We start from the raw sequence: 15,125 nt of genomic DNA, 5'->3' as shown, positions 1-15,125 counted from the left end.
TTTTCCTTTTGCTCCAGTGCGGTTTATTCACCATTTCTTTTTGTTAAAATCCTTCTTGTGTTTTACTTTGCGCGGCAAACCAGGTTTGCCTTCTTTGTTCACTGTCATTTGCACCCACCCCTCTTATTAGTTTCCAGAAACATGAGGAGTCCTTTCTGGCTAGAGCGGATAACATGTGCTTTGAGACAATATGTACCTAAACACCTCACCCAATTTCTGTAGGCTAACTATAATCTCCTAATAATAGGGATTCCATTTTCACTCAACTTCCTTGTTTGCCTAATCTCTCTTCTGAGTTGTTCCTTCCTAGAGAATATTCACTTAGGTTCAAGATAACATAATCACAGCTCTTCGGTACAAGTTCACATAATTAACTCTCAGACATTATTCATGGTTGCAGGGGAACAGCAGCGAAGGTAAGGTCTGTAAGGATATTTGGCATGTTACAGCACAGAGTACAGTACTACTGCACAAGTAGCATTTTTTTTTTGCAGCACCACCACAAGGGTGCGGTGCATTGCTATATGGGTTAGCAGATTAACAAGGAAAGACAGGCTATTCAGTCAAAAAAAAAAACGATTTTAATATATAAGATGCAAAGCTATTTTTACAGTTAAAAGCACACGTGTTCATTTAAAAATGCACACTATTTTTCACCTGAAATGCCTATATTGCTAGAGACACATTTGAAAATTAACAGCTAACATATTAACAATTAACCTGACTAATAAAACCTTATTTTAATATAACCCACTAATAAAATGTGTTCTCTACTGCAGAATTAGGCATACTTTGAAAACCATTTAAATGAGTGTGCAGATTTTTCTCTTCTCTGCCTGATTATCCGTGTTGTTGTGCACAGTAACGGCAGGAAGGAGGAAGTCAGATTTGCAACAATTGCAAATGTATAAGCGAAGCTATTGTTGAAAAGTAGGAGGATGAGAGATGATGGATTTCATTGGAACACGTCATAAAGAGGGCTGAGAGGAAAGTTTTAGTGGGCAGTAGCAGGAAAAAAGACAGGGAGACATCTTTCTGCACTACTGGGGAGAAGACCTGGCTGTGGGGGTGTCCTGCTGCAGTCGAGACTGGGGAAAGCTGAAAGAATTACCTTTCCACTGGCAGAGGCAGTCCTATCTGAAAAAGCTGAGAATTCCAGGCAATGACCCCGGCTTGAGAAGGCAAGCGTTCCTTTTTATTGGAGTTACGCCAAGAGAGCCACATTCACAGAGAGAAGAATCTGAACAGATAAGGTAATTACCTAACTGGGGGAGCTGTGTGTGTGCACGAAAGTATGCAGTCAGTTTAGAAAAATGAAAGTCCCGTGCGTGTCTTTATCAAGTGCTAATGTTGCAATTTAAGTTCTGTTCTTCGCCACTATAATTGCAGTGTGTCATTGAAAATGCTTTGATTGTTCCCTTTTATTGCTGTAAAAATGAGATCATGCCTAAATGCAAATTTTATAATACAGAAAATATTTGAAAACAGACGGGTGGTTTATTTTCTATTTACCATTACAATGCCAATGATGTGGGGAGATTTTTAAAAAGTGCAATGGTCATTTTAAGACAGATGTGTGTATGTCAGAATCAGTATGAATAATTGTGAGTGACTGTAGTATAACTTGTTGGAGGTACATGAGCCAACGGGAAGAGAGACTCTCTGAACATAGCTCCCTACCGTATATAAGGTAGTGGAAATTACCACAAGACTACCACATATAGCTCTCTGTCGTAAATAAGTCAGTGAGTTTGCCCATGGTGGCGCACCAACACTATCCCTGGAAATTGTGGTTTCCCTAGAATGCAGGTCTGAGGTCTCTCTAGTGATCACACGAAAAATCTAAGCGAAGATAAGGGATTCTGGACATTGGGGCCACAAATAAAACAAGGGAATTATGCTCACAAAAATACCACCAACCACGTATACCAAATATGCAGGTCTGGGTGCTGAAATAATGCATGTCCATTGTATTATTGTTGCACATGGCCAAATCTGAATACAAAGAGTGATTATTGCTAAGTTATTTCTCGGCGGTAATAAAATACCGTCAGGCCCCAAATCTCCACAAAATACCCTACATATTTATGGTGCGTTGCAGGCCGGGAAAGTGATCATAGAGTACCTACTGGGCGTGGCAAGCGTGTCTCACACTGCCATTTGCACATTAAAGGGAACCCATTTTATAATAGCAGTGTGCCACTAAAAACGAATTTCAGAATGTCACAAAGGGAAACCACATTCTCAGATCTAGTGCAATATTTAGAGGCAAAGTTATTTGCACATGGGAATTGGTCTTCGAACAGTACCTTAGAATGGAGTAACCGCATTCAGGGTGAGGTGCAGAAAGAAAAACTAGACAATATTTTTGCAGAAGGCAGCATAATTCAGGTCTGCCTTACAAGATTATTGAATGCAGCCGATAAAAGTGCAGAGAAAGACTGTTTAATACGGCTATGCGGCAAAATATGGTTTATTTTAAACAAGTCACTGCGAATGCAAGAGAATGATACTCAGCTAATTAACAGGTTAAAGACTGAATTAGATGGGGCAAGTAAAAATCAGGAAATGTTGAGAGCAGAATTGGATGTATGCCAAAAAGACATGCAATTAAAATGCAGAGACTTTGATACTCAGTTATCCAAAAGCAAGAAACAATTTGAAGATAGTGAGCAAGAATTGACACACTTAAAAGCCTTAGTGGATCACATTAGGCAGGATAAAGATGAGGTTGTTTCAGAAATGCAGATTTTACAAAAAGAACATTGCGAAAAAGAAGGTGATCTCCAGAGTGTAGAACAAGAAATGATTAAAATGATTCAAGAAAGAGACAAGAGAAATAAAGAGTTCAATGAATGCCAAATGCAAATGTGCGATATGCAGGAGGCAATTAATAAAATGAGTGATGAAAATAATTATTTGCATGATGAAGCCAACAGACTCCTTAAAAAGTGTAAGGACTTAGAACAGCAAATGTGCATTCCCAGGTCACAGGAGAGGCGGCAGGGTACCACATTCAATGGAGTGGAGGTGAATTCTAGCTCTGCCCAAAGAGCTAGTGCCCCAGTGACTGGGCCGGTGACTGAACTTGGTTGCAGCGCCCTTGGGGGATTTGATACTCCCATTGGGGGCAGCCACCAATCTCATACACCTGAAAACAGGATTGAATCACAAAATAGTGCAATTCCATGCATTGCAACAAGTAGCCCCATAAAAATAATGAAATCCATTAAAGCCCTGATCAAACCATTTAAAAAGGGAGGTGAATGCTGCATTGAGGATCACTTAGAAGCGGTGCATGACATTTTTAAAGCGCTCCAGATACCTAAGGAACAGTACAGACAATATTTTCATTTAACTTTAGATGCCCCGACGGCCAGCATCATAAGGGGATTAAATGAACAGCAGAATATGACATGGCTGGAGTTTGAAAAAGAAATTAGGCGTCATTTTTCTCCTTTTCAGTCATTGCAAGAGGCAAAGAAAGTTGCGTACACTATTACTGCTGGACCTAATACATCACCTCGCCAATTTTTACAAGACTTAAAAAGAGCATTCTCTCGCTTTGATGTATCTTTTGACTCAAATTCCAATGAGTTTAAAACCGCATACTTCTATGGGCTACAGAAAGACATCATATCCCAATTGGTCCGTGAATTTGACCGTGACAAGTCCCTTGAATGGATTGTACATCAAAGCACCAAGCTATATGAGGTACTCTATTGTCAGGGTAGAGAAAGTGATAAAATGAAAGATACTAGGCCTAAATCTAAAGAACCCTCAGCCACAGTAATGGAAATCAGGTCAGCCAAAATGTCCCTTGAGTCTGCTCAAAGCCAAGGTAAAAATAATGTGACACCTGAACAAAGGGGTAATCAACAAAGATCGCCATTGCCTGTACCAATGTTCCAATCACATGATCCTAGTAATAGAGAGAGCTACATCAGCCCTAGATATTTAGGAGATAGACCCCGGGTAAGATACCGGTCTGATATGGCAGGTATGAACAATAACCAGAGACAAAATCAAGATCAAAGAAATGATGGTCCCTACCAGTCATTGGGGACACAGAGCAGATTTGATCCCAGCACCATGATATATGGTAATCAGGATAGGCCCCGATATGTGGATCGATTTACTGATAATGGAAATCAATATAGGGGCCAGTACCCACAATCTGAGAGACAGGACATGAGGCAAAACGTGAACTACAGTCCACGCCAGTACAATGATTCCCCACCAGGGGACTATAATCAAAGGATGGGTACAAACCGCTCCCCTCCACAAATGAATCAAGAATTCAGAAACCATCCCAACCGGTATCAATCACCTGAGAGGTATCAGAATAGATCCAATCAGGGGGAAAACAACCAATATCGACCTAGGCCACAGAAAGAGGATCCTAGAGAGGTGGAAAGGTTCCAATGCCTTGAGGCCCAAGTGAAAATGTTAGCTGAGCAAATAGGAAAGCTCTATACAGCGCAAAAACAACCTTCCAAAGAGGGGGCTGATGGCCATAGCAATGACCGGGGGGCTTCCGAAAAGTGACTAAGTACTCATGATAACTGCAGTGCCAAAATGACAGATTGCTCTGATATAACTTTGCATAACGACTCTGAGATGACTAATGGATTAAAAATGAAAGTACCAGTAAATGAAATTGTGACAGAAAGTGCAAATACTTCTAAAAAAGAGGTACGGTTTAACTTAGAGCTAAATAAAACAGTAAAGATTTGCACAAATGAAAAAGAAACATTAGGAATTCCAAAAGAACAAAGGGACAGATTTAAGAAAAATGACTCATGCATGGGGAATACCAGTGAACAGGGAGTAAATGGGGATGCCATAGCTCCTTCCCTGGGCAAGCAAAACAATTACCAAACACAGACAGAAAAAGGAAATACTCACAAGGAGGGTACAAGTCAATCACCTGAAAAATTCTTTGAGCCACATATTTTTGAAGAGGCTGAAAGGGCTGGTATTACACTAAATGATCACAAATGCACAGAATTAAAAAATGACAAATTGCTGAATGATGTTGTGACACATGTTCAGTTGGAAGGTTGTAATGTGGTCTCTGATGTTACCCAGATGGATGGGCGAACGGTGGCCACACTCCAAAAAACCTCTGAACATGGAGAAATGAATAAAATATCTCGCACAGAAATGGGTAAAAAGGAGGGAAAAATGTCTTTTCATTTACCAATGTGCTTAGCCAAAAGTGAAAAAGGCCTGAGAAAGGTGAGCCCTGAAATCAGTAAGAATTCACATTTCTTATGTGTATTAGAGGAAGTTGAGGACAGATATTATGCACCCATCACTGTAGAAGAAAAATGCCACACCTTTGCTATGATTGACACTGGCGCACAGGCCACAATTATGTCCAAGGAGCTGGTAAAGAGTATCAATGAAGGGAGGCCTCCACAGAGTCAGATCACAGTGAAGGCAAATCAAGGCCCAGTGCATAACTTTAATGGGGAGGAGGTGCCCATCATAGGTGTAACTGAGGTTGACATAAAAATAGGAAAGCACAGAATGAAACAAGAGGTATTGATCACATCTATTTGTGAAATTCCATTTCTGATGGGGACAGATTGCCTGAAAAGATTGTCTCCTCTCATAGATGGGGTGAATGGAGTGCTGTGGTCATTAACCAAAAAACCATTGAGGCCTAAGAAACTAAAATCACAAAACAGCAATATAAAAGAATGTCACACCGTTGCCAAAACAAAGGATGCTGTGGAGGTATATCTACAGAATAGCTGCATACCTAGTGTCACTGTTATATTAAGGTGTCAAGACAAAGATCAGAGCGACAATGAAAAACTACCTGTACAAATATACTTGGACCCAAGGAAAGATTGGCAGACTGCCATAGACGAACACACATTACGTTTCTATTTAAAAGAGAATACATGCAAACAGAATATTGTTCCTAAAACAGATTCAGAAAAACACATTACCACTCTGGCAGAGATACACATGGAAGATGAGCAACCATGGGTTCACGCTGGTATAAATGATTATCTTAAAACAATAAAAGCCACTTTAGCGCTTGAACATGAAAGGAGTTTCATTAATGAGAAATTGTTGCAAAAAATTATGGAGAGGGAAGAAATCCCGAAATTTAGGATTAAAAACCAATATGTTTCTGGGTTGGACAGTCCAGACTTTGAAAACCGAATTACAGGCAGATGCATGCTTAAAATTAGCATTGGGCAGAAAGCAATTTACCATAATGTATGGATAGTGAGTGGAGCACAAAATGAATTTTACATGGGCAATGACATCATGCACAGAATGTGTATGGTGTTAGATTTCCTTAATCAAAAAATATGGTCGCGCCTAGGTGGGCCGGCGCCTGAATTTGAAGACAAAAGAAGGGCTTATCATTGTGCACAACTAGTTCCTTATGCAGTCGAATTACAGATGAGGAAAAATACTATTGTTCCTGCATTTACAAAACAGTTTGCAATAACACTGAAATGCAAAAATGGACAGCAGATGAAAGGCTCTGATGCATTTGTATGCCTGAATGAATCCATAAAACAGCAAGGCCTGGATTATGAATACATTCCATTGGTAGACATTGGTGAGGGATCTGTAAAAATCATGGTGAATAATAAAGGTTGTCAGGATATTCATTTAGAGGAAAACTCCCCATTAGGAATGGCCATACAAAAATCACATTATACGGCAGATTTAAATAACATGGTGATTGGGAATATTCCTGAAAAATATGTAGATGCCAAGGGCGAGTTGCCAGAACACCTGGACTCTCAGCCCAAAGGAATGTTTAAAATTCATTCTGTGTATCCTTATGATTCAAATGAGACAGTGTGCTGCCATCAAGAGGATTGCATAATATTTAATTTAAATGAAAATGAAACAGGAAATCAGCCCATTGAAGTGGAAGCTGATATGCCAAAATATTTGAAAGTGGCAGCTCTACAAAAAGACACAGCCACACAGTTAGAGGAAAGCGCTGAGATTCCTTTACCAGAAGAGTTTCCAGAATTTTCCAGAATGGTAGAAGAGCAGATCTCCTTAGCGGATGCATGTAACAGCGATGAGGATCGACGCACTCTGAGGGAAATATTTATGGAGTTTAAGGATGTATTTGCAAAAGATGCTTATGATTGTGGTTTAACTGATTTACATGTGGCCACACTACCAGAAGGTTGTAGCAGAAATCCAGTGTTTGTACGCCAGTATAGACTACCGCTGGCATGTTTAGAATCATTGGCAGAGATTATTCAAAATTTGGAATCACGGGGAATAATTAGGCCCATTCATAGCACATCCAATACGCCTATTTTAGGTGTGTTAAAGCCAAATGGTCAATGGCGGCTGTGTGCAGACTTAAGAGAGTTAAATAAAAGAGTACCAGTATCTAGATGGCCACTACCATTCATTGATCAGGGCCTAGCTCAGATACATGGTTCAAATGTATTTACCACGTTAGATCTCACATCTGGATATTGGTGTGTGCCATTGGCAGAGGAGATACAACACCTATTTTCCTTTACATTTGACAGGACTCAATATGCCTGGCTTAGAGCTCCGTTCGGGTACATCAATAGTGGGAGTGAATTTGGCATATTTTTGAGAAAGGCCATGCCGGATGCAGCGGAAAGAGGGACAATAGTTTATGTGGATGATGTCTTGATAAAAAATGAAAACCTTAAAAGCCATTTTGATGAAATAAGACATGTGCTTGGCCAATTACAGAAAGCAGGCGCCAAAGTATCTTTGCAAAAAGCACAATGGTGCAAGAAAAAAGTGAACTTTCTAGGGCATGAAGTGACTGAACATGGGCTAAATCCACAAAGGAAGAAAATAGAGGCCATACAAAGATTAAAAGATCCTAAAAATGTGAAAGGAGTAAAAAGTTTATTGGGGATGACAGGCTATAACAGAAAGTTCATTGAGAATTATGCAGAAATCACTCAACCATTGACTAAACTGCTTAAACTAAATACTCCCTGGAGATGGGAAAGAGAGCAGTCTGATGCAGTGGCTAGATTGAAGGAATGTCTTGTAAAGGCACCATGTTTAGCATACCCCATAAAGAACAGGGATTTCTTTATAGAAATAGGATTTTCTGAACATTGTATGTCAGCAGTGTTATCACAAAAACACGATTTGAATCACAAAACCATTGCATATGCAAGTAAGGCATTTTCCCAAGTTGAAATGAAATTTAATGGATGCGAAAAGGCCCTATTAACCACTGTGTGGGCGCTACAACATTTCCGCCCCATTGTTCAGGGAGAAAAGGTGATTATTGAAACAAATCATCAACCTTTGCAATTTTTAGAGAGTAAAAGAATTAGATCAGGCAATCTAGCGCAATCCAGAATCACTTCTTGGACGCTGGCATTACAAGGTTTTCCAGTAGAAGTAAGATATGGACAAAATAAAAAGAGCCCAATTGCTCAAGGGTTAGCTGACTTACATGACTGTGCAGCTGAACAAATAACAAATGAAATGGATGTGGAAGCTAGTTTACAGGAATTTGAACAATCACCACACAAAGCTTTTGATGAAAAAACATGCAAGGATTTGCCAACTGTATACGTGGATGGTTGTGCTTTTCACATTGAAAATGACAGTAATAAACAATTAGTGGCAGGAATAGGAAATGTCTGGTTGAAATGTGAAGGCGTTCCTAGTATAGGGATGAGGATTGGAGATAGGAGCGGTCAGGTGGCGGAATTGGCAGCCATATATAAAGCAATTGCTACTGCAGTTGATAAAAAGTTCAGTGAAATTGTCCTGGTGACTGATTCTGACTATGCACGGAATAGCTTTGTGGAGTATTTGCCTGGTTGGAAAGCAAGAGGCATGGTTACATACAACAAAAAGCCACTTAAACATGGAAAAATGATACAAGCCATAGACAAATTGGTGTCAAAAAATAATTTGACAATATACTGGAGAAAAATTCGTGGGCATTTAAAAACACCAGGAGAGGATAAGGAGGGAAATGATAAGGCAGACCATCTGGCTAAGATTGGGGCTGTGATGGGAGAATTGCTACCTATTGATTATTTAATGGGTGAAATACAAATTGATGCAGTCACACGTTCTAAAGCACCAAAGGAGGTAGATCAACCGGTGGTGCAGTGGAGTCATGACACGCCAGACCAAGATTTGATTGAGGCACAAAAGAATGATCAAATTTTGGGAATCTATTATAATCATTTGATGGATCCTGAACAAAATCCTTTAACAGAAAATGATTGTATGGGAAAAGAAGAGTTGAGGGTGCTATTAAAGAACAAAAAACGAATTAGATTACAGGATGGACTCATGATTAGAGAGTCCATAACAGGGCAAATACAGTGGGTAGTACCCCTTTCATTCAGAGGACTAATGCTACACCATGCACATGATGCCATAACTGCAGGCCATAGAGGTTCACAAAAGACATTAGAAATACTAAAAGATTATGCTTACTGGCCACATATGTCCCAAGATGTGGAATTATATACTAGAGGATGTCTAGTATGCGCCCAATTTAAACCTGCTTCACCAATGCATAGAGCACCATTGATGAAAAGAGGCCTAACTCTCCCATGGTCAGATTTGCAAATAGACTATGTAGGTCCTTTAAAAAGGTCGAGCAGGGGACACCGCTATATTCTGAGTGTGGTATGTTTGATGTCAAAATGGATTGAGTGCATTCCCGCACCAGATTGTAGTGCGCAAACAGCAGCCACATTGCTGGTGAACCATGTGTTCTCAAGGTTTGGGTTGCCACAAAGAATTGAGTCAGACAGAGGAAGTCATTTCACAAGTACTCTAATGAGCAAGGTATGGCAAATACTAGGTGTGAAAAGGAAACTACATATCGCATATCGGGCGGCGTCTTCAGGTACAGTTGAAAGAAGCAATAGGTCTGTTGTGGACATTTTAAAGAAATTTGTGGCAGAAGCAGGTTCCAGCTGGGATTTGCGTTTACCATTGGTTTTGATGGCAATCAGGTCGACTCCTGCCAAAGCAACAGGTGTTAGCCCCCATGAGGTCTTAACAGGTAGGAAAATGGTGTTACCACAACACCTACTATACAGAACACATGAGCAAACTCTAGTGAGTGCATCCACAGTTCATGAATATATTGATGAAATGAGGAGGCATTTGCAACATGCATTTGCTTTTGTGCAGAGAAATCTGGAAAGAGCTGCTGACAGTGCTAAGTCATATTATGACAAAAAGACATCAGTAAAGGAATACAATGTAGGGGATCAGGTGTACAAGTTTCATTTTGGGAAAAGTAAACAGAAAAATTCTAAATTTCTGGCAGCCTGGCAGGGGCCATTCCGAATTATAGATAAAGTCTCTCCTGTAGTGTATAAAATTTTGAAAAATGAAGGTGAAACAGCAATAGAGCAGTTTGTCCATGTAAATCAAATCAAACCATGCCATCCCAGACATGAGATCAGGCAGCTTGAGCATGTGGAAACGGATAGAGTCCCTTGAGAAAATAAATGGGTGTAATCAGGAGGCAGTGACAAAGAAGTTAAAAAAAAAAAAAAAGTTGATTGTTATGATGGCACATAAACACTGTAATATATGTGAAAATATATAATATAAATAAATAAATAAATAAATATATAATATAAATAAATAAATAAATAAATGCACATATAACGGAAGCTCGTGGTTGGTGTACAGAGAGAAAGTGTATTAAATATTGAATGCTGTTTTATATGTGTTTGTTTTCTTTTAACTTGTGTTTAATTTCAGAAAAAAAAAAAAAAAAAAAAAAGAAGTATTTTTACCAAGCATGTTTTATTTTTGGCAAAAAGGTGGAAATTAGTATTGTGCTATGTACTTAATCTGTTTATTTTCTATTTTGATTTAGACAATTAACATTATTTGGTCGGAGGTTCCGGGATCAGAGGCCACGGGAGACGATGGAGTACTGGAGACCGCGAGGACGGATTCCGGGAAAGCCCCAAAGAGGGGTGAAGACCAAGGCTACAAAGCGATCAGCATTGAAGATGATACCGATGACATGTTTAACAATAGTGATATTTGGAGGGATCTTCAAGAATTCAGAAGCACAGGTTGTCATTGAACCTGGACCAGCATCTGGTATCGCGGTAGAAGAAGCACCAGGATTCATCATGAGTGATAGAAGGATGATTTTCCAAAATATCTACATACCATTGGATCCTGAGATTTTGATTGAAAAACATTTGAACAATACCGGAATTAAGATTGAACAGACTAAAGAGTGGCTGGAAATAAGAAAAGAGGACGCTAAGCAGTCAATAAGAGATATATTAATGCAATTGGAAAAAACATTCGTGAATTCAGCAGACATTAAGAAGAAGAGAGGAAAGAGAGGTGCGGTGATGCTCGCGATATCAATGGTAATGTCTATAATTGGGGCAATAATAGGTACTACAATATCAACAGCCAATTCTATTTCGGTAGGAACACTGAGTACTAAAGCACAACAACTGAGTATTGACCTAGAAATAATACAAAAGACATTAGATGGAATTAGAGGGGGACTGGATGAACAAGTAAGATTCATAAATGAAACTGCAATCATTCTAAATGAACAAGCGGATGTGATGCAACGGGCGACTAAAATAATACTTAAGCATGACAGAACTTTAAATGAAATATTGAACATAATGAGTCCTGTTGATAGACTATTAACGAATTATATGAGAGAAGTTCAAACTGCAGTTTCACAATTGATTCAAGGACATATTCCCTTGTATTTTGTTTCGCAGGATATCATTCGGCAAATGATAGAAAGATTGACCAGGAGGGAAATTGACCTTATACAGATAAGAATTGCATTCGAAATGGGGAATGCAATGCCGTTATATGTGGACTTGGAAAGACTAGAGATCGGATTTTTGCTATGCATCCCATTTGTAGCCCCTGAACTTATTTATCAAACGAAGTGGGTACACAACGTGGGATTTTGGCAAGAGGACAAATTCATTAAGATTAAGACTCCAGAAGTGGTGGCATTTCAGTCATGGGAACCTGAAGTTTATTTAATACCAAACCTGGAAACATGTGTAACATTTAAAGAACAAAATTATATGTGTCCAGGTAAACCGTTTGTTCCTGATGCCACAGATGCTATTTGTGGATTGAAATCTGACCCAAGTATATCAGAGGGATGTGAAGTGATTATTAGTAATATGGGGAGTGAAGAAATGGCACAGGCTAAGATGGTCAGAGGTAAATGGTTGGTCAGTACCTGTTTAAAGAACATGACGGTAGTACATTTAAACCATGGAACATACGTGGTTAAACAGGTAAAATATAATGTTTTTTATTTACAGGTTCCAAAGGATGCAATTGTGTCAATTGGGGGATTAACATTGTTCCATGTAACAAATGATGTTTGGGAAAGCCAAGTGGAAAATATCGATTTTTTTCAAAGGGATACTTTTCCAATAGATCCAGATGTGGAATATTTATTGAATCACAAAGAAAGACATGTTATGAAAATGAATTTGCGAAAAAACAATATTACAATTAGTAATCTGGGCATAATAGAAGTGGAAAGATTTAATTGGGGAACCTGGGGGGAACGCTCAATAGTGGGTTTGGCTATCTTGGTGCTAATCATGGGTGGATGGTTGATTGTGCTATCAGTAAAAATGAAAATGTTACTGATTTTACTGACTACGTCAGGAAGAGAAAGATATCCCAATACACATGCATTTTAAGAGAAAAAGAAAGAACAAGTTGTTTTTAGAGATTGGCTTGGATTATAGCCAAGTTCTAAAAAACAAAAGGAGGGTATATGTAAGGATATTTGGCATGTTACAGCACAGAGTACAGTACTACTGCACAAGTAGCATTTTTTTTTTGCAGCACCACCACAAGGGTGCGGTGCATTGCTATATGGGTTAGCAGATTAACAAGGAAAGACAGGCTATTCAGTCAAAAAAAAAAACGATTTTAATATATAAGATGCAAAGCTATTTTTACAGTTAAAAGCACACGTGTTCATTTAAAAATGCACACTATTTTTCACCTGAAATGCCTATATTGCTAGAGACACATTTGAAAATTAACAGCTAACATATTAACAATTAACCTGACTAATAAAACCTTATTTTAATATAACCCACTAATAAAATGTGTTCTCTACTGCAGAATTAGGCATACTTTGAAAACCATTTAAATGAGTGTGCAGATTTTTCTCTTCTCTGCCTGATTATCCGTGTTGTTGTGCACAGTAACGGCAGGAAGGAGGAAGTCAGATTTGCAACAATTGCAAATGTATAAGCGAAGCTATTGTTGAAAAGTAGGAGGATGAGAGATGATGGATTTCATTGGAACACGTCATAAAGAGGGCTGAGAGGAAAGTTTTAGTGGGCAGTAGCAGGAAAAAAGACAGGGAGACATCTTTCTGCACTACTGGGGAGAAGACCTGGCTGTGGGGGTGTCCTGCTGCAGTCGAGACTGGGGAAAGCTGAAAGAATTACCTTTCCACTGGCAGAGGCAGTCCTATCTGAAAAAGCTGAGAATTCCAGGCAATGACCCCGGCTTGAGAAGGCAAGCGTTCCTTTTTATTGGAGTTACGCCAAGAGAGCCACATTCACAGAGAGAAGAATCTGAACAGATAAGGTAATTACCTAACTGGGGGAGCTGTGTGTGTGCACGAAAGTATGCAGTCAGTTTAGAAAAATGAAAGTCCCGTGCGTGTCTTTATCAAGTGCTAATGTTGCAATTTAAGTTCTGTTCTTCGCCACTATAATTGCAGTGTGTCATTGAAAATGCTTTGATTGTTCCCTTTTATTGCTGTAAAAATGAGATCATGCCTAAATGCAAATTTTATAATACAGAAAATATTTGAAAACAGACGGGTGGTTTATTTTCTATTTACCATTACAATGCCAATGATGTGGGGAGATTTTTAAAAAGTGCAATGGTCATTTTAAGACAGATGTGTGTATGTCAGAATCAGTATGAATAATTGTGAGTGACTGTAGTATAACTTGTTGGAGGTACATGAGCCAACGGGAAGAGAGACTCTCTGAACATAGCTCCCTACCGTATATAAGGTAGTGGAAATTACCACAAGACTACCACATATAGCTCTCTGTCGTAAATAAGTCAGTGAGTTTGCCCATGGTGGCGCACCAACACTATCCCTGGAAATTGTGGTTTCCCTAGAATGCAGGTCTGAGGTCTCTCTAGTGATCACACGAAAAATCTAAGCGAAGATAAGGGATTCTGGACATTGGGGCCACAAATAAAACAAGGGAATTATGCTCACAAAAATACCACCAACCACGTATACCAAATATGCAGGTCTGGGTGCTGAAATAATGCATGTCCATTGTATTATTGTTGCACATGGCCAAATCTGAATACAAAGAGTGATTATTGCTAAGTTATTTCTCGGCGGTAATAAAATACCGTCAGGCCCCAAATCTCCACAAAATACCCTACAGGTCTACTTGAACAGTGTGGTTTTCAATGCCTTTCTGAAAGCTATGAGAGAGGTTTCTTTACTAAGTTTTAGTGATAGTCACTTCAAAACTGGACCCACCAGCTTTGGCTCTGTCAAAGGTGGGGATTGTAAGTTGGCGTGAGGATAGGTCACGTTTGGGTCTGTGGGATTCTACTAGATGTATTAGTTCTGCTAAATAGGGGGGTGCCGATTGAGCATTGTCTAGAAATTTCAATAGGAATGGCACAGTGGTAATAGGCCTATAATTGTTTAGGGAGTCTGAGTCCAATGTGGGCTTTTGCAGGACCTAAGCTTCCTTAAGGGAGGAGAGTACTGTGCCCGGGTGGATGAGGCATTAATAAAGGCTGTAATGAAGGGAGCTAATGCTACAGCACAGTCTTTAATTATGCTTGCTGGGCAGATGTCGCCTTTACACAGCGACGGTTTTATGTGCTTTATGATTAGTAAGACCTCAGGTATGGTTACTTCTCTGAAGGCAAAGGGTATCAGGGGTTTTGGGTCAGGAGGGGTAGGTGGCTCTGGCTCAGAGCCGATGAGTGTTGGGGCTGCAACCTTAGGCAAGTTGTTAAAATGAGCCTTTATTTTCCCCTGGAGTAGGTTAATTGTGTCTAACATAGCGTGTTGGATGTCGTTACACCATTGCTCATCCTTCACA

General features: G+C 39.4%; 1 protein-coding gene across 1 annotated transcript; it reads left to right on the top strand.

The window, feature by feature from the left end:
- The first annotated feature begins 1,022 nt into the window (after window positions 1-1,022).
- On the top strand, window positions 1,023-13,854 carry LOC138566030 (uncharacterized). The gene is made up of 2 exons (XM_069643084.1): window positions 1,023-1,253; window positions 10,871-13,854. Exon 2 carries the CDS (start codon window positions 10,923-10,925, stop codon window positions 12,711-12,713), a length of 1,791 nt encoding a protein of 596 aa, XP_069499185.1. The 5' UTR covers window positions 1,023-1,253; window positions 10,871-10,922; the 3' UTR covers window positions 12,714-13,854.
- The last annotated feature ends 1,271 nt before the right edge of the window (window positions 13,855-15,125 follow it).

The sequence above is a fragment of the Ambystoma mexicanum genome, chromosome 1p (assembly GCF_040938575.1).
Source record: "Ambystoma mexicanum isolate Mex_15411 chromosome 1p, UKY_AmexF1_1, whole genome shotgun sequence".
Classification (NCBI taxonomy): Eukaryota; Metazoa; Chordata; class Amphibia; order Caudata; family Ambystomatidae; genus Ambystoma; species Ambystoma mexicanum.
Note: the sequence above shows the minus strand (reverse complement) of the source record. Positions and strands in the feature narration are given on the sequence as shown.

Bases quoted from the DNA above. Each gene is read 5' to 3' on its own strand.
- LOC138566030 (XM_069643084.1), top strand. From the start codon at position 10,923: ATGGAGTACTGGAGACCGCGAGGACGGATTCCGGGAAAGCCCCAAAGA.